This window comes from Diabrotica undecimpunctata, chromosome 2 (assembly GCF_040954645.1).
Source record: "Diabrotica undecimpunctata isolate CICGRU chromosome 2, icDiaUnde3, whole genome shotgun sequence".
NCBI lineage: Eukaryota > Metazoa > Arthropoda > Insecta > Coleoptera > Chrysomelidae > Diabrotica > Diabrotica undecimpunctata.
Genome location: NC_092804.1, coordinates 1,582,691 through 1,608,919, shown reverse-complemented (window position 1 = coordinate 1,608,919; position 26,229 = coordinate 1,582,691). Strand labels below are relative to the sequence as shown.

At 32.8% G+C, this 26,229-nt stretch overlaps 1 protein-coding gene across 3 annotated transcripts in view; it reads left to right on the top strand.

Moving 5' to 3' along the window:
• Nucleotides 1-26,229, top strand: part of LOC140434037 (adenylate cyclase type 2-like) — a 53,703-nt gene that overhangs the window by 4,459 nt on the left and 23,015 nt on the right. The window contains exons 2-8 of one of the 3 annotated variants that reach the window (XM_072522021.1): nt 6,905-7,075; nt 11,667-11,807; nt 17,198-17,554; nt 18,415-18,564; nt 18,631-18,746; nt 22,789-22,933; nt 25,005-25,144. In XM_072522021.1, the coding sequence (XP_072378122.1) occupies nt 6,917-7,075; nt 11,667-11,807; nt 17,198-17,554; nt 18,415-18,564; nt 18,631-18,746; nt 22,789-22,933; nt 25,005-25,144 (1,208 nt within the window). In that variant the 5' untranslated portion in view covers nt 6,905-6,916. The remainder of the gene's footprint in view (nt 1-6,904; nt 7,076-11,666; nt 11,808-17,197; nt 17,555-18,414; nt 18,565-18,630; nt 18,747-22,788; nt 22,934-25,004; nt 25,145-26,229) is intronic. The other 2 variants (XM_072522022.1, XM_072522023.1) reach the window with 2 other exon arrangements.

The window sequence follows — 26,229 nt, the reverse complement described above, 5'->3', positions numbered from 1 at the left end:
ACTTTGCGTTTTTCTAGAGCTTCTGTTACTGCTTCTTCAATGTTGTTATTAATTTTCTCCCAGCTCACGTTTATATCTTGGATGTCGTCTATTTGTTTCAACTATATCTTCTGTACCTCCTTCTAGCCTCCTTTGGTACATTTCTCTTGTAGAGTCGTTCTACAGTGATTCTACATTGAATTTTCCCTCGGTGATTTCCTGTAGAAAATGTTTTGGTGTTTTTTTCATTCTTATTTCTGCTAGTACTAGTTTGTATTCACTCTCTGCGTCTACTGAGTTTAAAGTTCGGATATCTAGAATTTGCTTTGGATGGATTTTTCTATTAGTGACTATAAAATCAATCATAAATTTGAGCCCACTGGAGATTTCAAATGTATGTTTATACTCAAGCTTATGGTCGAAAAAGTATTATTGTTTCTCAGTTCGTTAAAAGCACATAGATTAGCCATGCGTTATCCATTTGCGTTGAAATAGTTTTCATTAAATCGTTAAATCTGGAACTATTTCATTTCCGATTCGTACTTTAAAGTGACCCATAAGAATTAAGAGTTCTTCATGAGGTATTTCATCCAGGATGGTTTGCAATTGTTGGTAGAATGCCTCTCCTTCGTCCTTAGGTTTGCAGTCCTTGTAGCTATAGATAGATATGACATTTAATTTTTGGTAGTCCATTGTGATGTTCATATGTATTCCCGATTATGTATTATTTGTACATGGTTTTTGGTTATCTTTCTTAGACAATACTATGATTGTGTAGATGATCTTTATGCGTTCAGCTTATGTGTTATTGGCCTTTATTTCAATGGTTTGCAAGTGCACCTTCAAACTTCACACATACCTCTTTTATAACATTTGTAATCCTAGTGTTGTTTCGTAGATCTTTATTTCTTGTCCTTCAGTTTCAGCGTGACTCAAATCATTGGTCGGTGTACTCTTCTATGTTTTACATATCTTTAGTATCGAGACGCTATTTTTTAAGTTTATCGTTGTGTCAGTTCTTGTTTTACCTAATAAATATTCTGTAAGTTGGTCCTGATATATACCAAAACCTGTCAATTTTGCAATCAGTTTATCTATCTTATCGGAACTTGTGTAACACCCTAGATAATTTAACTGACTCATATATGCTAGTGGATGATCCCCAATTACTAATTTTGTTTGTATATATATTATCTTATCTGGTACACAAACAGAGAATGAGCGAAAAGAAATTACCCAAAAAAGCACCCAATTGGGTACTACATCATCAAAGGAAAACGAGGAATTTGTACATAAAGCCATGAATATGAGGGAGGATGGACTTTCATCCCAGGACATTGGAAAATCGAAGATAATGAAGTCTAGATATCGGACAACGTCACTGCACGTTTTAAACTTCTTCTTCTTCTACTTCTTGGAGATCTTTCGATCTGTTTAATTCTGAAGCTGCCTCTGGTTAACTTCCTGGGAGGTAGATTGCTAACTATTACTCCATCTTTTAGGTGGTCTTCCGGGAGGTCTTGAACCGGGCGGGTTGTTTTCTAGGGCAATTTTTGGGAGTCTATTCTCATCCATTCGTCTTACATGACTGTACCACATTATTTTACGCTGCCTTCCTTATCTTGCTTATCTTACAATATCTTGAATTTTGCACTGCTCTCTAACGTTTGTATTTCTCACCCTGTGTTTTCATCTCGGCAACCCTTAGCATCTGTTTCGTTTTGTTTGTATCTTCGCGCACTTCTATGCCATATGTCATGATCGGTCGTAGGCAAGTTTTGTAGATTCTAATTTTACTATCTGTGCGTATATATGGATTTGACCAGACTATCTCCCGCAGACATCCCGACAATGCGGATGCTTTGTTGATCTGACTCCTTAGGTCCTTTACTGGGTCGTGTCTGCTTGATATATCTATGCCCAGATATCTGAATTGCATCACGTGTTCTATGGGGTTGTTCTCAACCACTAACTTACATCTGAGCGGATCTTTTGTTATTGTCATACATTTAGTTTTGTTGGTAGAAATAGTCATATTTAGTTTGCGGCTTATTTGAAAGAACTGAAAGAGCTGTCTCTGAAGATCATCTTTTGATTCGGCAATGATTGCTGCATCATCTGCGTAACACACCATACCAATTCTTTTGTTGCCCATTCTGTATCCGAGATTGAGAGATGTTACTTTGTGTATAATTTTGCCCATAAGTAGTTTAAACAAGAAGGGGCTTAAACTGTCGCCTTGTCTAATTTCTCCCGATGTTAGAATATTTTCAGTGAATTGATCTCCTGCTCTAACTTTGGTTACATTGTTGTTATTTAGGTTATGGAATATCTTTTTTATGTTGGTTGGCGTTTTATTTTCTAATAATATATTTAGAATGTCTCCCAGGCAAACCCTGTCAAATGCCTTCGTCAGATCAAACGTTTTAAACGATTATATATAATATAATGAGTCTCCTATTTAAGAATTTGTTTCATATATATATATATATATATATATATATATATATATATATATATATATATATATATATATATATATATATATGTTTCTTTAGATTAAGAATATGTTATTAATGCAGGGAAAGTGCGTCATCAAATAAACAAAGTTTAAAAAGTGTATAAAAACTTGTGCAAACAAAACGGGGCAATAAAAGTGTGTTTGGGTTTTCCGGATACTAAGAATTATTTGTATATCTAATTACTTTCTCTTAATTAATTACTTAACTTAAACTAAGAAAGTAAGGATTTATATAATATAAAATTAAACTCCGGTTTCCAAGTAATGTAAATTGTATACAACTGAAAACTATCTACTCAGCTTGAAAACAATGAAGGAACGTTAGGAGTTTTTTGACCAAGGAATTTGAAGGTTTTTTTAGTAAAAGAAAGCGCAGTGAGTCATAAGGAAATTTTGAGTAGAAGATATGTTTGTTATGATTAATTTTATTGGTTCGAGAGAGATAGAGAAAGAGAAAAAGAAAGAGAGAGAGAGAGTGAGAGATTTTGAGAAGGAAGAGGAAAGGGAAGTTACTTTGGTTTTTTGGAGAAAGACAAAAAGATAGAGATCTAAGATAGAATCAGAAGAGAAAAGGTTGTTCCTGTGATAAGTGAAAAGGTGTTTTTACATTGAGAGATAAAGTAGTGAATCTTGAAATAAAGTTTGCAGCACAAAACTTGAGTGTAAGCAGAGATCTTTAAATCCACAATTTGTAAGTTTTTATTTTAATGTAAGAATTATTTGAGGCGAAGCCGCATATGTTCTATAGTAAATGAGAGCAGGAGGGTTGCAGAAGCAGCATAAGGAGAAACAACTTAAAGTATAGTTGGTCGCCTCTTACACATACGTCTTTACACATTAAAGTAGATACACACTCCTACACGGAAAGCTAGCAATATCCCTTTCTGTCTTTTTGAGCTGTACGAAAATTGTAAAAGGTTTACCGATTTCAGGAAAATTTCTCTCAGGATATAGCCTAGATTATTTTCGTACCTTAAACTCAAGTTCTAATCCTAAAGGCCAACATAAAAGAATGATCTGGCAAGCTGTAAATAATAAATAACATTTGACAGTGAAGCTAAGCTTCGAAAAAATACTGGTACGTAATACGGAACGTAAATCTATAAAGATAAATTACTGACTGAAAAAGAATAAGCAGAAAGATGAATCTATAAAAAGTAAATAAGAATCTAGAAATAACTTAATAAAGTGTGTACTCTATTACTAATACAAATTACAAGTAAGACATTCAGATTAAAAACAGCCTTAAAAAGCGATAAAACCTTTTCTGATCATAAATCTTTTTACTAGGGGACTCCCTTTAATAAAAAATAATGACAGATAACAATACCCGGACAACGCCAATAAAAAGATTACGAAAGGATCTAAAACAATATAATAACATAACAGAATTGCACACTTTTAGATTAAATATACCGACAGATTTTGTTTAAATTTCTAGAATAAATATTTGTGTACATTTCTAAAAAATATTTCAATAAATAAAGGTGTTTCCTGTAGCAGAAAATGTAGATCTCATTATTTTATTATAACAAAAACAATTTAAACTTAAATAAATAATAGCGCCCCCTGTACAAATTCGAACATAATTAGAAGTTTGAATTGTTTTTAATTCCCTTTGTCCGATTCTATTCCATCGACGATGATAAAATAAAATGTTGAAGTCGTGAAGCAAAATATGGTTTTACTAACAGCTACTGAATTATTGGGAGCAGATGACCATCAGACCATAATATTTTACTAGAATGTTTCAAACTCCACATGAAAAAAGTCCATAAAAGAAAAGCACAAAAACGTCCGGACATCCAGAAGTTGAAAGATACAACCACAAGAGAAGAAGTCAAACGGGAGATCAACAACAAAATAAATAGCATGGTATTCTCAGATATTAATCAGAAAAACATAAGTGTGGATGATATGTGGAATAAAATCAAAAATATCTGTAATTCAGTGGTAGATAATAAACTTAAATCAGAAAACAATATAAAGAAACAACCATAGATGAGACAAGAAATATTAGAGCTAATGGAAGAACGAAGAAAACAGAAATAAGAATGAGGAAAGGTAAAAAGAAATAAACAAAATTATTAAGAAAAAGATTAAAGAAGCAAAAGAATCATGGCTACAAGATCTATGCATATAAGTAGAATCCCTAGAATAGAAGCATGACACTTTTAACTTACATGAAAAGATCAAAAACTTAACGGGAGGAAACGGATCACGAAGCCATAACTTAATACTAGACGAGCACAACAATCTGCTTTCCGAAAATTAAAAAATACTTTAGAGATGGAGGCAATACCTGGAAGAATTATTCAAGGAAGATCAAGAGACAGAAGTCAGTGTTTCTGAATGTTCAGGAAAAGAAATAACGCTCAGTAAAGTAACATATGCAATAAAAAAAGTAAAAACCAACAAGTCACCTAGACCTGATAAGATACAAGCTGAAATATTGAAACTATTTGAAAACAACCAATTCAAACTCCTAACGAGTCTACTGAACAAAATCGATGAAACTGCAGAATTTCCTACAGATTGGGTAGTTTCCACATTCATCCCTCTCCTCAAGAAGGCAAATACCACCAGATGCTCTGATTACAGAATTATAAGCTTAATGAGCAATGCACTCAAAATACTTCTTTCTGTTATTCACTCTCGCATATATAGATAGATATACATATGCAGGGCATGTGATACGAGGTAACGACGACCGCCTTACAAACAATGTGTTCTGGAATAGGCCAGAGGGAAGAAGGTCTGTAGGGCGGCCTAGAAAAAGGTGGAAAGATGCAGTCAAAGAAGATCTAGAGAAAATGGGAGTGCGACAATGGGAATTACTGGCACAGGACCGACAAACATGGAAGGCAATAGTAAAGACTCACGAAGGCAAAGACTCACGAAGAGTTGTAGCGCTATTGATGATGATGATATATAGAAAACTTGTAGAACACATTACAAGTGTTCAGTTTTGGTTTAGAAGCGGACTAAGAACGCGAGAGGCCCTACTTTCCATACAAGTATTGATACAAAGAGCTCGAGACGTAAATTGCGAAGTCTACGCATGCTTTATGGACTTTGAAAAAGCATTTGACAAGGTGCAACATCAAAAACTATTTCAGATACTGAAAGAACCTAGTATTGATGATAAATATTTATGCATAATTAAAAATTTATACATACAGCAAAGGGCAACTGTACGAGTAGACAACGAAACCTCACAAGAATTCACGATAAAACGGGGAGTATGTCAGTGCTGCATTTTATCACTGACGTTGTTCAATACTTACTCGGAAATGCTGTATAGGGAAGCTATTGATGGTTTAAGAGAAGGTATAAAAATCAATGGTGAAATCACAAACAATTTAAGATATGCGTACGATATGGTTTTGATTGCTGATAATTCGGAGAATCTGCAAACATTAATAGACCGTGTAGTGGAAGCCTGTGACAAATACGGCATTAAATTAAACTATAAGAAGACCAAAATTCTGGTGGTAAATAAAAACGACGTAATATAGCACCAATTCACAGCTAATAATGAACCCTTGAAAATAATCGACAAAATTACATACCTTGGATGCAGTCTAAATAAGGACGGAGGCAACATCCAAACCATTAGAATCCTTCGAAATGTGGTGCTAATGCCGCATGCTCAGAATTTCCTATATCCATCATGGTACAAACAACACCGTGATCCAACGTATGAATAAAGATCTGGAAATTATGCGAATCGTGAAAATCAGAAAGATGACATACTTAGGGCATGTGATACGTAGTGAGAAGTATCAACTAATTAAGTAATTTTACAAGGCAAGACAGAAGGCAAAAGATCTCAAGGGCACAGAAGCACATTGTGGTTGAAGAACATCAGACAGTGGGCAGGAATGACTTCCATACATCTATTTAGAGCAGCTGTCAACAAAGTTGTATGGACCAACGTGATTGCCAACATCCACAGAGGATAGGCACTAAAGGAAGACAGAAAGAAGACTGATTTATTACATTATAGTTGTTGTTGAGGTATAAATTTATAATAGACTGCGCTCCAAACTAGTCCCAAAGCTATACTTATAATCTCACTAAAATACTACGATTCATCAAATAAGTGTATTGCCCAAATAAGACTTTTGAAAGCTGGCAAATATAATTTGCTAGGGAATTAATAATAATTAAATAATAGGAATAGTTTGCAGGAAGTTGAACAAACTGTAATTAAGCTCTAATCAATATGTTTCACAATTATACACGGTGAAACTATAAAAATTCAGGAAATTGAGATTAAAGTGAGATAACAAATTAATGGACTAATTTGTGCTTGAACATCCTCTATCAGACATCTATGAAAACTAAATTTTTTTTTGCACAGATAATTATAAATTATCCAATATGATTTCTTTATTACAGGCCTAAACCATTATGTATGCTGATGACGTTGAAAACGTAGATCACGTAATTCTATCTAGAATTAGTCTCAAAGAAATATCTACGGTAAGTGACGATGATCCTTTAGATAGAGCACCAAGAAAGAGTATTTTAACTAACGACGAACGAAAATGGAGGCTTTCCTATTTAAGGGTGAGTAGAAATGTTTATTTGATATGTACAATAATTGCATTGAAATCCTTTGTCTTCTATATTTACAAAATAAAGGATATTATTGAAAGAATATTAATTTAAAAATAATAAACTGAACGTATTAAAAATAACAAAAAATTTAGTACAGTACAAATAATATATATATAGAATCTAATTAAACACTTTGAAAAATATATGAGATTAGAGCGACTAAGGAAAAGGCAAATGGTAAAGTAAAAATCCACAATCGTGTTATTGTTTTAAAAAGTATCAAATGAAATATGAGCTATAAATACACAACAAGAACAAAAAGATCTATCAAGACTAGTGACGGGAATTTCGGGTCATCTTTAAGATTCGGGTCACCGGTTCCGGTTCACTTAAGAGAACCGAATCACTTTATCGGGTCACGGGTCAGTACAGATCATATGCAAACCAAATCTATAATTTTAGCGGTAGGCGGTGGGTGGATAATCGAGTGTAAGAGCATTATGTTATTATGTCGTTGTTATTCAATCTTACAAGTAAATGTTATGGCAACCAAAAATTTACTTTGATCAAATATATACATATTTTTTGCCGATAATTTATATTATAAGTACTTATAGTTTTTAATTAATATTTTACACCTTATAATTATCAGTAAAATAAATAATATTTTGCTCTCCCAATATCCCCGTCCTGACAACCGACAATCAGTTCACGATTCACGTTCCTTTCAAACCAGCAAGACCGCAAAATATTTGAAAAGATTCGGTTCTGTTTGTAAGAATTTGGGATTCAGTGTTCAGCTGACTCCTTGCTTTCGCTTAGAACTACATCATTCCGCGCGTCATATGTGTTTGTTACTGACCCGTGTTTCGTTAGGTTTAGTTTTGAGATTCGGGTCGACTCCTTGTTTCTCCAGTCTGTAATTCGTTTCCCTGACGCCTGAAACAGCAGTCGCTGCTGTAAACCCCTTCTCTGCCACAACGCGAACAAAACTTTTTCCATGGGTTTTTGCAGTTTTTACGGCTGTGACCTGGCATCTTGCATCTAAAGCATGCCGTTTTCGCATCGTACTCTGCTTGGTCCGTGCGTCTCCAGTTTCCACGGCAAATCTGATTTTCTCGGGTCTTTTCGTCTTCTAGAGCTTCGTATTCTTGGGCTAAATCCTGTAATTCGGCTAAGTTTCCGAAATATCGGCGGCGAGCATAAAGCTTATATTCTGGTAACAAATTTTTGTATATACTTTCGAGTTCTTGGTTTTTGGAAAAAGATCCTTCTCGTCTGATTAATGTTTGAATCTCCGTGATAAATCTATCTACTGGTTCGTTCTGTCTCTGTTTTCTGTTTCGGATTTCCTCTTCTAGTTGTAGCAAATATCCCCTGGGATAGAAAGCTTTTTTAAAATCTTCGCTGAAATCTGTCCATGACTTCCAATTTTTGTTATTGTTTCTGTACCATAACAAAGCGTGGTCTCCTAATAATTCTGGTAATGCTCTTAGTAGATCTTGTTTATCGATCTCGTAGGCCAAGCTTAATTCGTCTATCCTCTCTAAGAATTCTATTGCATCCGAATGTTTCTTGTCGAAGTGTGTGTTCCACTTTCGTACTTGATTTAGCAATTCTGGTTGCCCCATATGTTTCGTTATTGTTAATTCCTGTAATTGTCTTCGGATGCCCGAAATTTCCTGGGTCAGTGTGTCGGATTCTGTTCCCTTGGAAGTTTTTTCTTTTGGGATTGTTCCTGTAGCTTCCTCGCGATTTTTAAAATAGGTTCTGAGTCGTGCTCTCAATTCGTCGACGGTTCCCTTGGGATCTAAGCCGCATTTTTCGGCCTCGCTCTGCAATTCCTCTTTGCAAAGTCGATTTATCCACGACGTACCTGTTACTGAGTCTGTGACTTTATCTGTCGGCATGTTATTAATTTTTACTCGGGCGCCAGTTTGTGATGGGTAGCTCTTTCGGGGCGACAGACTCAGTAAAACACAGGTTTGAAATAAAAATAAATCTATTAATTTAGTATATATGGAATAAATAAAAATAAAAAGGAATTCTACGTCGTATACTTATACAATGAATAAAACTAAAATGAGTTCTACGTCCCCGTCTGAATCCCGCGATAAATGAAGTCCCCAGCGAACGTCTATAAAAGAAAAGAAACTAATTATTACTAATAAGAAATGAAATGGGGGAAATCGATCGCGCGCAGATTTATACTCGCTTTCGCTTCAATTCAGCGAAAGCTCCGAATACACTCGCAAACAAAATATTTAGCTGCGCAGACCCATGGCAATGTTCAATACACAATACCGATGGGTTCCGCTTGGCTAAGGACAGAGTATGATCCTCAATACGGAAATCTCTCTGTCCAGGTTGGCTCGCAGGTTCACTACACCTGCGAGTCAGGGAGCCTAGAGCGTTAGCTACAAGACTGTCTAATTCCGCTATTCACACGCCTTAAATAGCCGTTCTGAATCCCACTTCGCCGTCACGTTGTAGAAGTGGATGCGCAAATATTGACACTCCCACGGTTCGAACTGTTAAACGATCACAGCATCGTTACAAGTTGGATCTTTCTGAAGATTAGGCTCATTGAATCGGGTCAGTTCTGATTTGCACATCACTAATCAAGACAGTAATATATAACATATATTATACAGTGCTAGTCAAAAGTACGTTCCACCCTCGTATCCTTTGAACGATTATTGTAATAATAGTGAAATTTGGTGGGAAGTAATAAACAGACGTAGGCTTCTCAACTAGTCATAAGAGGTGACGTAATAGTGACAAATGACGTTACAGCACCACTGTGACAGATAATTTTAAATAATTCCTTATAGCAAGTGACAATTCATTTGAAAGGGATTGAAACTACCTATTCAACCATACTAAGCTTATTTGAGTTCAAGATCATTTTGATAAATAAATTAAATAAATACTAAAATTGTAGTTTCTGGTTACTTGTCAAAATGTTGACGTTTTTCAATTCTCTAATTGATTTTATGTCAACGTCAACTTTTTTGACAATTAACCAGTTAGAATATTTATTAATTCGCATTAATTTAATGTGAAATTACAATTATTTTGATATACCTATTCAATCATAATAATTTTGTTTGGATTTAAGATGATTTTGACGAATAAATTAAATAAATATTAAAATTCTAGTTTGGCATTTAATTATTTATTAAAATTAATATTATCATTTATTAAAAATTCTAACGTCCGTCTTTGGTTATTTGTCAAAATAGTAAAAATAACTATTCAGTCATAATAATTTTGTTTTAGTTTAAGCTCATTTTAATAAATAAATTACATAAATACTAAAATTGTAGCTTCTTATTTAATTGTCCTTCTTTTCATTTTTTGATGGTGAAGGTGTTTGTGGCATTCCAGATTCCGACGTAGCCGAAGTGGGTTTTACCAACTATGAATCCAAAACAATCTATTTGCAATCAGGTCTAGGACTTAAGTCTTAATTGCACAATTTTCAATAAACAAAAATTAAGATAAAATACTTAACATTCAGAAGACTGATTTACATCGCTACGTTAGACTTTTTAAACTCGATAGGTGCGAGATTCTATCGTATTTGTACACATCGACATCGACACTTGCGGGTGTGGATGCTTCATCACAGGAACGCTTGTCCTCACTTGTTGACTTTATTAAACAACGAGAAATAATTATAAAAATTAAAAACCTAATTTTCAGGCCCCAAAAATGACCGGCCCTAGGCACGTACCTAGGTTGCCTAGGCCTTAGTCCGTTCCTGTCTCTGATACTCATAATAATTTATGTTTATCCTTATTATTAATACCTTTACCTTAACATATCTTTGAGTGTATCGTGAAGTATTCTGACGAAAGTCTGAAAAAATAGTCTGAGGCCCGAAAATATATCGAATTCATAGCTATAAAAAAGAAAAAAATAAATAACAGTTAACAATACAAGAAAGAAACGGAAATGAATTGGGCATACACTGAAAAAATATCAAGTTACCATAGTAAGTTAGCAATACGAGTACCGATTGTACTTACAGAAAAGGATAATAAGGGAAACCGGACAATAGCTTGCGCAGGAACACGATATGAAATAATCAGATAGAATTGGATAGAAAAACAAACTTTTAACACAGGCAATTTCATTGAAATGACATAAATAAGAAATACTGATTTAGTCATTTCATCTTTCATTACTGCTACGAAACCAATACTTCTCTATAAGAGAGGACACCCGAGTTGGTTGCATTTCAATTATGTATTTGCATAAGCACTTAACTTATGCAAATATTTTTTTGTGAACTAGCAACAAAATAACTTTAAAAATTACACTGGGTCCCAGTAAAGCCCCAAAATTTAAATATTAATGTAAGTTATTTGTAAAAATCTAAATTGGATTAAATCCTAAATAAGGTTCTTTTACTTACGTAAATTATCCTACGCAAACTTAGACTTCGGGTTCCACACAATTAAAAAGAGTCCGTAAGCAGTTATTATTTCGTTATAATAAGGATTAACTAACAGACAAAAACCTGTACTATCAAAAAGACGGCCTTTTTCATATGATATAGATACATACTAAATCATTTTTTATTTTGTTTTAGAGTCAATTTAAATCCTATCAGTTACAAGATCTTTTTAGATTGTATACAAAGAAAGTGAATCATGGATATTTCTCATTATATTTAATACTGCAAACGCTTTTAACTATAACACATTTTTCGTTTGTACTGAGTAACAATGTGGTAAGTGATTATCAAATATAACCATTCTTATTTCCATTACATATATAACCTAAGAATATCTCACCAATTATCATATCAGTCAGGGACAGAGAAATGTTAGGATTAGACATCATTCTATTAAAAAGTCTTCAGCGGAAACATAAATCTCTTATTTGGATTCACGTTAACCTTCAGATTTATTATGTTTTTGAGTTAATTTGATCGAATCTGTCTTGCTATTATTGGGTTTCCTCTCCAAATACATTGAATACATCGAGTTACCGTCACTATCAGTATTCATCTTAGGTATTTTTGTTTTTTGGGTCCCGTTAAAACAATCCAACAGCCTATAAACAATATCAAAAGTTTTAAAAGTACAAAAAAAGTTTAGAAAAGTGTTAAAAGCGTGAAAACTGAGAAATGTTTTAAAAAATATAGACAATGCTTCAACAATAGTTTTGAAAATCCAAAAAAATTTCAAATTGCATCAGAAAGGAAAAGTATACAGACAACGTGTAATAAATATCGAAAAAGCCTAACGCAAATACTGCACAAGAAACATGGTAAACTATCAAATCGTTAAAATAGCGTAAAAATATTAAAAGCAAACTCAAAAAAGTTACAATAGTTAAAAAAAGCATTTAAAAAAGACTAAAAAACCTTAAAACCTATCATGGAATATTAAAAAAACTTCGATCAAGATAAAGAAAGTTTTCTAGAGCGTAAAATCGTTGTAGAAACAGTTTAAAATTTATCAAAAATGTTTAAAGTCAAAATACCGTAGTAAAAGTATTTGCAGAGCATATAAAAAGGTTACAGTAGCTTTTTTAGTATCAAAAGAGCTTAAAGAAGCATCAAAAACTTAGACAAAACATCGATAAAGAAATAAAAATACTAAAAAGTGTATTAAGCGCATAAAAACAGTATCGAATAAAGGTGGAAAATGCATCAATGCATGAAAAACTATTTAGAAAGCACATGAAAAGTAAAAATTATATTAAAAATATTAAAATAGCGTTTAAGTTGTCAAAAATAAAAAAAAATGTAATTAGAAGGCATCAAAAAGCGTTGAACTTAAATATGTATACGATTGGGCTGAAAAATGCACTAAAAGCATAGAAATCCTACTAAAAGGACATCAAAAGTGTACAAAATACATGAAAAACTATCAAAATACTAGAAATAGCATTAGAGACGCCAAAAAAACTTAAAGAAGCGTCAAAAGTGTCAAGAAAAAAGTGGTTACATGAACGCAAATTATTACGAGCTTAGAAAAACGGCCAAAAGATGAATACAAGTATCAATAAATGGTTAAAAACTTCAAAGCATCAACAACCCAATAAAAAGTCAAAAGCTAAAAAATGGAACAAAAAAACACACATTTTTTGAATAGTATTAAGGTATTTTAAGTGTATTATAAGAAAGCATTGAATAACTTATGAAGCAATTAAAAATATAAATTATAGCGAAAAACATTAAAAATAGCTTTAAAAAACAAAAATAAAAATTAAGATTAAGCATCGATAAGCCAGAAAAATTAATTAATTAATTAATAAAGCGTCAGAAAAACCATTGTAAAAAAGTTAACACATAGAAGATATTTAAGAGACATGGAAAATTGAAAAATGTTTACAATAATTGTAATTGCGTTGAGTATAGGGAAAAAGCATTAATACTATATATAAATTTCAACAAACTGTATAAAAATCATTAAAAACGGCAAAAAACAGCGCATAAAGTAGAACAAATATCTAAGATGTATCACCATTATCATCATAAGTGGCTCGACAATCCGTTGTGGATCTTGGCCTGCTTACAAAGAAATCGCCACTCCTGTGGATTCCTGGCAACTTCCCTCCATCTTCTGACTCGAAGAATCTGTAGGTCTTCTTACACATCATCAATCCATCTCATTCGTGGTCGTCCTCTGCTTCTTGTGCCATCTAAGATATATAACATTATATAATTTACAAAATTGCTATAAATAGCACAAAAAGTGTAGAGAAAGTATTAAAAAAGCATATTATGTGTCAACAGCTCTGAAAAGCATTAAAAACGCTAAGAAATATAGACATAGCCTCAATGAAGAGAAGAGAAGTTATTAATAATATAGAAATGTGATAAAAATTGCCTATTCTTTTTATAGAATATTAAAATAATTATATAATTAAAATAAAAAATGCGTCTTTTAGAAGCAAAAAAACCAAATCAACAGGGAAGAAAGGATATTAAAAGCACCCAAATGCCAAAAAGGTCTTAATATAATAAAAAATATAGGGCTAGAGTTAAAAACTTTATAAAATATATATAAAGCACATAAAAATATTTAAAAAAAAGCTTTTGAAACATATAAAAAAGATCAAAATTACTGGAAATCATTTACAGCGTTGATAAAGTTATAGAAGGCCTCGATAAAAAAAAGAAAACTCCCTACTCTACTCCTTCAGATGGCAGAAAAATTGGCAAAAAGGGTTAAAAGTATTGAAAAGCATCACAGAAACGCTTCAAAAAACTAAAAGCGGAAATATCCTAAATAACCCAATAAAAAGGCATATAAATTTTTTAAATAGAATTAAATAGCTTTAAATGTGAAAAAAAATCATCAAGAGTACAGAAAAGCATTATAAATAAATTAAAAATATTTAAAAACTTTAAAAATTATAAAAAATGATAGCATTGTTGAAAAGCAGCAGTTAAAACATCAAAAAATTTAAAATGTCAAAAACCCTAAAAAAAAGTGTAAAAAACACGTAAAAGTACAGAAAAATGTTACAAATATTCCCAATCATCAAAAAGAGCCAAAAAGTATTAAAAGAGTATAAAGGGCAATAAAGAACAAGCATCGAAAATATAGGGTTCAAAGCATCAGAAGCTCTGAACAAAAAAAAGTGTCAAGAAATCTAGCGAAAGCATTGACGAAACACAGAAAAATATCAAAAACTTTTAAACATTTTAAGAAGTATGAATAAATGTTGAATAATAAATAAAGAATTATCAAAAGCAATAAAATGGCGTCATGAGTGTCAAAATCAAACTTTTAAAAAGTACTAAAAGAATAGAAAAAGTGCCAAAAAAAAACAATATAAGCGATAAACTTCGGAAACTATAAAAAGCGTTAAATGCACAAGGAATATATCTAGAAAGTCTTTAGAAAAAAAAATGGAAAATTTGTCGCCAAAGCGATAAAATTTGAAATTTTTTTAAAGTTTCACTCTAAAGATCGTCACGAATTTAAAGTATTAATACAATATATTCTTCTGAACAATTTGAATCTTGTTTTATTTATTAAAATATTTGCAGTAATTTGTTTTACCTGTTTTTACTGCCTGGTTCATTAAACATAATTAATAAATCTTTCATTGAACTGTTTGCTTGTTTGCTTAATAATTTTTACCTATTTGCATTTCTGTTAGTATTTAGAATGTGATTTAAAACTATATTTTTTATGCTCTAAATCTTCTTCTTTACGTGCCATATCCGCGACGGAGGTTGGCAGTCGTCATGGCTATTCTGATCTTAGATGCTGCCGCACTGAATAGTTAGATTGATGTGCATCCGTACCATTCCCTCAAGTTACGCAACCATGAGACTCTTCTCCTAATCTTTCATTATAAATAACATGCCCCAGGTATTGCAGCTTTCGTGTCTTGATGGTTTACAATATTTCCATTCTTTTGTTGACTCTTCTCATGACTTCGTTGTTTGTTACATGCTAGGTCCATGATATCTTCAGGATTCTTCTATACATACACAGTTCAAATGCTTTTAACTTTTTAGTAGTCGACGCGTTAAGTGTCCATGCTTCTATCCCGTAAAGCAGAGAAGAGAAAACATACCACCTTGCCAGCCTAACTCTCAAGTCTAATTTCAGTTCTCTTGCACAAAGTACCTTTCTCATTTTATTGAAGTTTGTTCGTGCTTCCTCTATTCGAATTTTGATTTCTTTGGAATAATCGTTAGTGTGATTAATTATTGTGCTAACATAATTGTAGTTTTTAACTTGTTCTAAAGTTTTACAGTTGATTTTCAAGCTTTCATCATTATTTTGGGTTTTTTATATCCTCATAAATTTAGTTTTCTTGATGTTTATTGATAATCCATATTCTTCTCCATACTCAACTATCTTGTTCATTAGCGTTTGTAGGTCTTGGAGATTGTCTGCTATTATGATATTATCGTCCTCATATCTAATGTTATTAATTGGTGTTTCATTGACTTTAATTCCTGCAGTTTCTCCCTAAAGAGCTTTTCGCATAATTTCTTTATAGTATGCATTGAATAGTAGTGGTAACAATACACAGTCCTGTCGCACTCCTCTTTTAATTTCAAACTCTTCTGATGTGTTCATTAATGCGTATGTGTGCTTGCTGTTTATAATATAGATTTGTTATAATTCGAAGGTCATTGGATTGTTATTGTTTTGCTTTGAGGACGTCCATTAGCACTTTGTGGCGGACTTCGAAAGCCTTGTTGTAATCTATGAAACAGATATCTTTGGATTAGTACGTTGAATGCAAAGAGAGCTTCACAGGTACCTATGCCTCTACCGAATCCAAATTGAGTTTCTTCAATATCCATATCAAGTATTTGGTAAATGCGTTTATGGATGATCTTTAAAAACGTTTTAAGTGTGTGACACATTAGACTTATGGTGGGGTGGTCAGTGCATTCTCTAACATTTTTCTTTTTTGGGAGACAACTAAATGTTGAGGTCAACCATTTATTGGGTATGTCACCCGACTGATAAATTTCTTATTTTCTATTGCGGATATCAATAGGCAGTTGATCTTGCCCCGAGCTTTTTCCGCTTCTGGTGTTCCTTAGTGCATACAATATTGTTTTTCTTTGTAATTTCTATACTGGTTTCTCTGTCGAAAGACGACGAAAGACTTTCCTCTTCCATATATTCTTTTCATCGTTTTAGCTTTTCGTCAGTCGTTATCATGGTATTTCTATTTTTATCTTAAAGAGTTGTGTTGGGGTTTTTTTGCAGCCTTGCCATTTCGTTAACATTTTTATGTAGGTTGAATATGTCGTATACGTTCTAAAGATCTTCTGCCTCTTTACATTTTTCCTCATAGCAAGTTTGTTTTGCTTCTCTTATCATTTTTCTGATTTAATTGATAATGATTTTTTAATAGTGACTGTCCTTGTTCGTGGCTTGTCTCTTTGGTCCATTCTGCCGAATATTTCGTCGGTCGTTCAGTTGTCTCTCTTTTTTATCGGTTCTTTTAATATCTCCTTGCATGGAACGAGGAGGCCGTTTTTTAATGTTTCCTATTGTTGGTCTATCTCGTAGGTGTTAGTATCTAACTGTACCTAACTGTATCTAACTATACATTGAGCATGCTCTAAATGCGATACACAAAATATTGTTTTTATTAAAAAAATAATTTTTCTTTTTTTTTTAGGACGACCCTTTACCCGTCCTCCCAGATATTATTCTCTACATAAGTACGATATTACTATCTCTAATATGTTTGTATATAATAGACAGAGTGGCAGAGAAATACAACAAACTACAGTACGTAACCGTAGCAGCTTTTTGCCTTATATTTTTCGTCAACGGCTTCGTACCATACTATTATGTCGGACACGAACACTTCAGACCTGCTTACTCGCCGTACCTTATCATCGCCTGCTACCTCTTTTTTGCCATAAATAATTTAACGATGGCAATTACGATGGGAGCGTCTGTATCTCTTTTTCATATTGCAACATTATATTTTGTGACTTACTCGAATTTAGACCACATGATTTGGAAAAAGGTAAGCTATTGCACAGTAACGATTCCTAAGTGTTTGTTTAGGTAATTATAAATTTTTATCAGGGAAATGTGGCATATATCGTCATCTGTATACAATAGTGGCAAAACACAAAAACTGGTACCGAAAAAATGGAGAACAAGCGAACAAATTGTTCTATTTAAAAATAGAGAAAACAAACGCCAGAAAATACAGAGGTAAAATTTATTAAATACTACGCTAAAACTTACAACTAAAATTTTACAAGTGCTTATAAATCAGAGGATAAATTTAGTAGATGAACAAGAAGGTTTTAGCAGTGGAAGACCATGTACCATAGTACCATGGACCATAGACCAGTATTTCTGTGTCTGATTAAACTAAAGAAAGCGTTTGACAGAGTGGGACACAGATGTAATCCATCTTCTCTATAAGAGGGAAGTTCCCCTAAATATTATAAAAACTATCGAAAGCATTTAACAAAACAACTTAAACAGAATGAAGGAAACAAGTGTCGTCAAAACAGCAAGAGATAAGTCTCTAATCGGCAGAAGAAGTATCGGACGACCGCGCAAAAGATGGAGTGACAACCTTCCATAGAGGTATTAATTCGCCATTGAACAAGCAGAATTGCTTGTAAAAAGGAAGAAGAAGATTCATTCTAAATTCTACTTAGAATGGATACTTTATAATTATTGTCGTAAATTGATTACAAATTTGTATGGATAATTAAAACTATTAGTGCTTTTTGTATCTTATTTAAAATATAAAAAATAAATAATAAAGTAATATCTTTCGAATTCATCAACAAATAACCCACTGATCCATATATCTCGCATAAATAACAAATATTGACGATTTCTTAATCACGGAAATATTTTTAGATAACCTCGGATGCCATATTTGCATTTTTTATGAATTGCTTAGGTATTTACTACAGATATATGAATGAAATTGTGATAAGAAGGAGCTTTCTGGATAGAAGGGATAGCATTATGTCGACATTTTTATTAAAACATGAAAAAAAGCAGGTGGTAAGTATTTATTTTCTTAGAAAAATTGAAGTTTGTAAAGAAATGTCTGTGTTTGTTATGTTTCAGGACCATCTAATGCAGAGTATTATACCTGAATATGTAATAAATAAAGTAAAAGAGAGGTACATCGAGACTACAAAGCATTTTATAAAAACGGGACATGTTAGGCAAAATCCATTTGAGTAAGTATTAAAATGCAAAACGTACTTCGTTTTTCTTTTTGTTTGTAATTTATTTGCATCCATTCTATTTATGCTTTGTTTTCAGTTTGTTCTGTATTTTATAAAATTACTTACAGGCAAGGAATGGGTATACCAGTAAGGAACGAATATCTATATACGCTAAGTTTTGCCGACGACCAAATAGTGATCGCACAAGATGAGGATGACCTCAGTTTTATGATGAGAAAACTGGAGCAGGAATATACAAAGAATGGGATGGAAATAAACCTAAAGAAAACTGAATACCTAACAACGGAGAATACAGAAATAAAACAGCTGGAAATAGACGAAGGTAAACAAATCAAAGGAACAGACAAGTATAAGTATTTAGGTTTCATAATATCAAACAAAGGAACAACGGAGGAAGATATTAAAAATAGACTAGGACAAACAAGAGACTGCATACGAAAATTGAACCCGGTACTATGGGATAAGAACAACAGCATGAAAACAAAGAAAAAAATATATAATACCATGACAAGAAGTATCCTCACTTATGGGTGTGAAAATTGGACAATAAATAAGAAAACCAAAAACAAAATAAGAGCAACAGAGATGGAATTTCTAAGGAGAAGCTGCAGAGTAACAAGAAGAGATAGGATAAATAACATGGAGATTAAGAGGAGAATGGGCATGAACTCCGACATAATAGACTACATCGAACAGAAGAGGTTAACCTGGTACGGACATGTCAGAAGAGCAGACCAAAATCAGTGGATAAATAGAATAACAGAGTGGAGCCCGATAGGAAGAAGAAAGAGAGGCAGACCCCGAAGATCTTTCAGAGATGAGGTGGACGAAGCAATGAGTAGAAGAAACCTACAGGAAGGGGACTTGCTAAACAGGAAAAATTGGAGAAAACGGTTGAGTGAAGGAATACAGTGAAAACTGTGGAAATCCTTGTATATATATACTTACAAGCATTTAAATATCGTTAAGAGTGCCAAAAAAGCAAAATCAAATAGAATTTATCAAAAGAATATCACCCAAACAGCACAAAAAAAGAAACTGCTTTATCAACGCGTAAAAAAGCTTCAAACAAATGAAAATAACTCTTTGGGGTGTTAAGCAATAAATCCTCAAAAGCATAGAAACAAAAAGCAGTAAATACGTAAAGGAGATAGCACGGAAAACTTCTAAAAGCGTTAATAAGCACCTAAAAAGTTAAAAAAATAAAGATATTTTTAAAAAAGGATAAAAATAGCTTTGGAAGTATTGAAATACCTTAGAGGTTGTTAAAAAACAAAAGCATTGATTTTGGTACCAGTATCAAATAAATCATCAACAGTTCTAAAAAGCGATAAAATCGTTGAAACACGTGAAATAAGTTTTCGAAGAATTTTTACGTCGTCGGTCAATCTAGTCGGTGGTCATCTTCAGATTTTCTTATAGTCTTTGGGGGTCCATTTCATGACTCGTCTGTCTACCGTCCATCTTGTGTTTTAGCTAAGTGCCCTGCCCAGTTGCACTTAAGCGTCGTGGTTCTTTCGAAAACATCTTTAACTCTAAATATTTGCCTAATTTATTGGTTTGTTATGAGGTCTCAAAGTCTCCCGTCCAGATAGCTCTTTGTGTAAGTCTGAGTTTGTTAGTAGATTATTGCATCAATGAAACGTAGAAAGCAGTAAAAAAGAACAGCCTCGATATAAAAACAGGAAACTAAACTAACAATGGCTAAACAGAGCTAAATTTTTAAAATTATATTTGCAGTTTAATGCTATTAAAATCATCAAAAAAATTTAAAAAATGGTTCAAAAAGATATTAAATGTTTTAAAAAGAAATAAAATCATAAAAATCTTTTAAATATATATCAAAAAAAAATAGTACTAGCATCAAAAGCTTACAAAACTTAGATACCTAGATTAACGTCAAAAACGTTAAGAAACAATCATCCATAACAGAAAGGAACATTATTAAAAAAGTAGAAAAATTGTTAAACAGGCATTCTCAAAAATGTTTAAATTGAGAAAACTCACAACAGCAATTTAAAGCATACAATAAGCTTTAAAAATATTGTAATAACTATAAGAGTATCAAATCAACTTAAATGTATCACCAAAAGCATCAAAAAAGCCAAAATCGATAAAAGCATGCAAACAAGGCTGTAATAAGAACGAAATAAATATTTATGTATCAAAGTTATTATGTAGATATTTATGCCCGAGGGCGACTATCTTCGCTTCGTCGGCGACTAGTTTTTTTGACATCACTTTCTGGATATTGCCTGTTCGGTCATTTCTTAAAGTACCTTTTATTTCTTTTGAATATTCAAAAGACATCTCAGTCCAGAGCGCCGTTTAAATGACAATGCAGGATTCGTTCTTTGTACTCTCGGCAATAGTGTCGAGGTACTTTAAAATGCCCTCTCTTCGCCGAGTGTACACCGAACGCCTACCTGCTAAACCAGACCTTCTCTGTATCACTCAAAGGCGGGCATTTCCTATTTCCCCACAGTCTGGCTCACACAGTCTAACTCATACAGTCTGACCCACTTTTCTACCTTCAACTTCCAGCATCTTTCCCTCTTACCTTTGCCGTTGGTCCAGCTGTCTTTCTTCCTCTTCCTTTTTCTTGATCACTGCACAGATATAATTGTGTATACTAGTCCAACCTGCTTGGATTTTTAATCATTTTCTTAACTGTAACAAAATTCACACCTGTCTCTCTTTCCATTTTGTTCCTTTTTATTATTTATCCGTTGCACTGTAACGTCGTATGTGTCACAGTGTCCGAGTGTCCGCAGTATAGGCATTCATCTGTGTCAGCCTTTTTGAACTTAGAGAAGTAGGCTCTAAAACAACCGTGTCCTGTGAGCACCTGCATCAGGAAATAATCCTGCATCAGATGGCCGCAGTCCACCCAATCTCTTATGTTCGGGATAAGCATTTTCGTCCATTGTGTCACATCCTCCATTTTATTCCATTCTTCTTGTCATCTTTCAAAAGACCGTTCCCTTTCCTGTCTTCTCCCGGCCATAGTAAGATTTGGGCCTCTTCTCTCATAGAGCTCTTTTCTTTCCACTGCCAAAACAGGCAACGGAACACACCCGGTGATAGTCCACAAGGCCGCCGCAGACACAGTCCTCTAGGCGCATGCCACTCGCAACATACTTGTTCTGTTCACTCGTGTCATGAGCCTCCTATAGGCCGTTATCTCTACCGCCCCGCTCCAGACTGGTACCGCATAGAGGACGATCGACTGTGCAACACCGTGTAAAACCCTTTTTCTTTCGGATTTTTTCAGAGCCTTTTTAGATGTCGAAGGCACATTATTTATATCCATTTTTTTACTTACACTACTACTCACAGTCACTTTAAAGATAACTAACAATCAAAATGTACTACCACAGAACATCGTTCATAGTTGCTGAATTATTTGTATCGAACAATCATCGTCGTGTAATTCACTAAATGTGTGCTACAATCTTTCAGAAGTAATGACAAATGCGATGTCAGCATTGTTTAAAAACTACAGGTTCTCTAAACTACGAGATTCGTTGGATAGTTTTCTATGTAATAACCTTTTAAAATTCGAAATAAAATAACTACAAATTTTGATTTTTTAGTTACTTACAACATTATAAATCTAGACAGGTATCGTTTCAGAATTACTTATTTTTTGAACAAATAAAAAACCCACTTCAAATTCAAGTTTACTTACAAAGCATAAATTGTATGTTATCCTATGGGCCAATTCATTTTTATTCTGTTTTCTGACATGCTGGTACTTACTCTTGCAAATAAATATGAATAAGTATAAAACTGCGTTGGGCAAGTTGCTGGCACATGACAATATTTAACACTTTTGTTCGTATGGAAATTCATTTACCTTTAAATGTCATATCTTTTATAATTATTTTCATATTGTAATTCTTACATACTAAATCATAGATCACAAACATCCAGTTTTTATTTAAATATGTCAGTTAAGTTGTATATCTGCCTGTATATTTTTATTACAGTCTCTTTATAATTTTTATAGCATTTCTTTATTATTTTTTAGCAACTCCTTGCTTGACGAACATGAAAATGTATCGATTCTATTTGCCGATATAGTAAATTACACAGAAATGACTGGTACACTAAAAATAACTGAATTGTTAGAGACGTTGAACGAACTTTTTGGACTATTCGATGATTGTTCCGATGTAGGTAAAATCTTTAATATTTTTAATATACAGTACTTTTTATTTTATCACACTTTATCTTTTTCTATAAATACTTATGTTGATGCATATCAATATAAAACTCTTTCACAGATATTTTTTATTCAAGTAGCAGTACTGAAGATGAAATATTTATTTCCAAAACGTTCTGTGATTTAGCACGTAAGGGTTCGTTTTAAATAAATATACCTTTTATAAAGGATTTTTTAGTAAAAACTTTTTATCTGAACTTTTATATTCATATCCTGTTTGGCTTTTCTTGCCTTCTTTATATATATTTCATGAATTCACAATTATTAACGGCTTACTATGTAAATTACTATGTAAAATCTTCAATAATATCTATGACACAGGCAATATCCCAAAAGATTGGCTACTTTCAGAATTTATTACCTTACCAAAGAAACAGGGAGCAAAAAAGTGTGGAGAATATAGGCTAATAAGTCTAATGAGCCATACATTAAAACTTTTTTTTAAAATTATACATCGTAGAATATACAAGCTATGCGAAGAGAGAATACAACACACACAGTTTGGATTCATGAAGGGCGTAGGTACAAGAGATGCACTGTTTAGTCTACAAGTAATATTTCAAAGATGCAGAGATATGACTTGCGATATTTACACCTGCTTTGTGGACTACCAAAAAGCATTTGATACAGTTCAACACCAAAAAATGATGGATATTCTAACAAAAGCCCAAATGGATGATAAAGATCGGCGTATAATACAAAATTTATACTGGAACCAATCAGCCACAATAAGAACGAATTTTGGAGGTGAACCAACGGAAATGATCCAGATTCTACGAGGCGTTAGACAAGGTTGTATACTTTCACCTATATTATTTAATCTATATTCAGAGGAAATATTTAGTGAAGCCTTGGAAAAATGCGAACATGGAATACTTCTAAATGGAGAACGCCTAAACAACATCCGTTATGCAGACGACACCGTTATTTTTGCAGACAGTTTGAACGGTTTACAGCAACTGATAAACAAAGTAAATGAAGTAAGTGAAAGATTTGGACTTCAAGTAAATATAACAAAAACTAAATTTATGATCATCAGCAAAAATAAAGTTAGAGACGCTCAACTACTTATCAATAATACACCAGTGGACCGAGTAAAACAGTATAACTATCTTGGAACAACAGTAAATGAACAATGGGATCACTCACAGGAAATTAAATGTAGAATAGAGAAGACTAGGGGTGCATTCAATAACATGGCCAAACTCTTTAAAAGCCACAATCTTAATCTGGAGATAAAAGTAAGGCTCCTACGATGTTATATCTTCTCAATATTGTATTACGGAGTTGAATCCTGGACACTAACTGAAGCAATGGAGAAAAAACTTGAAGCCTTCGAGATGTGGCTATACAGGCGAATTCTAAGGATATCATGGACAGACAAGATAACCAACGAGACCGTATTACGAAGAGTGGGCAAAGAAAGAGAGGTGATGTATACCATTAAAAGGAGAAAGTTGGAATATATCGGACATATAATGAGAAACAGCACTAAATACAGATTACTGTAGGTAATCCTACAGGGTAAAGTATTCGGAAAGCGAGGAATTGGGAGAAGGAGAACATCATGGTTGAAGAACCTGAGGAAATGGTTCTCCACAACAACAACGAATCTATTTAAAGCATCAGTCAATAAAATAATTATAGCCAGAATGATTGCCAATATTCGGAACGAATAGGCACTGAAAGAAGAAGAAGAACGGCTTAAAGCTATACTTGGAAATTTTATGATCACTAGCTTTCTAACATTTTGTTTTTTAACGCCTTTAATTTTTTTCCATTTTCATATTTACTTACTCTAATGTTAGTGTAAGCATTTATTTCCCGATTGCTACGAAACATCCTGCACAGTAGTTTACATAATCATAGTTTACTCGACGATCTTTTAAATCTTTTTTTAGACAATATTTGCTCTGTCCAAATCTTAGAAGAAAGCTAAAGCCAATACTATATTTACTATTAAATACAATTATAACCTTTTTTTAACGAAGTCTTCTACCATAATACTTTTGTCTTTGTAGAAGCGGCAGGTAACGCGGATAAAATTTTTAGGTGACTGCTATTATTGCGTCGCTGGCCTTCCTCCAGAAGCTTCTTCGAATCCAGCTGAGTCCTGCGTTGATTTAGGATTAGATATGATCGCTATAATTGCATCAGTACGGTAAGATATTTATATAAAGTTTGGACATATCTATATCAGATTGGTAATATGCTGTGTAAGACAAATAACTTTACAATTTTACATCTAATTTTAAATTCAGAATTCACATAGAAGTTCTGAAACTACATTTTTGTGGTTTGGTTGAGTTAAATATTATGTTTTTTGTGGGATTAAGCCACAATTATTGGCTGTGATTGTGATAAAAATCATATTTTTAATTAACTAATGTTTAGTTTTAATTTTCACGCCGGAAATCATTCTCAAAAATTTTTTTTTTTTACAAATTATGTAAACGATTTTTTTTGGGACCAACGAGTTCTGAAGTTTAAATCGAAACGTCAAACATTAGTTAATCATAATCACAAACAATATTAAAAACATAATATTTATCACACAGAACAGAGCTTGAGTGTGGATAAAAAACTTCTTCGATAGTTGATTCATCCAGATTATAAATATTTTGATACAGAAATTGTCGGAAAGTATAAAAGTTCTTATCACCTAATAAAAATCATTATCAAAAATTGTTGCAGTCAGCAGATTAAATTTTGTCCTGGCGCATTCGCCAAACTTTTAAAAATTTCTTTTACGATTCAATTAGTTCGTTAAAGTTAAATCTATTGTGAGTAATACTTTCTTGAAACATAAAGATCTTCATACACATATAGTAGTTGGAACAATGCGAATAGTGAGACGATTAAAAAAGACAAAGACTTTTATATCACTCAAAACAAGAAGAACTATTTTAAAAATGTATTTTTCACGAAAATATGTCTTGTAATGAGACTTTTTATAGATACATAACTGGGAAAATATAATAAAAGACTTTTGTCTCGTATTTCTAGATAGGGCATATTTTAGCATTGGTGGAGTCAATTTCATCAGACTATATGAAATAAATAATTACAAAGATTTTTTATGTTTTACTTTTAACAAACGGAGAGACTGTAAATACAAAACGCTTAGTATAGTTGATTCACTCAGTTTGTAAATATTTTGATGCAGAAATTTTCGGAAACGGATGGCATAAAATTTCGTATAACTCACTTAAAATTATTATCAAAAAATTATGGTAGGCATGTACG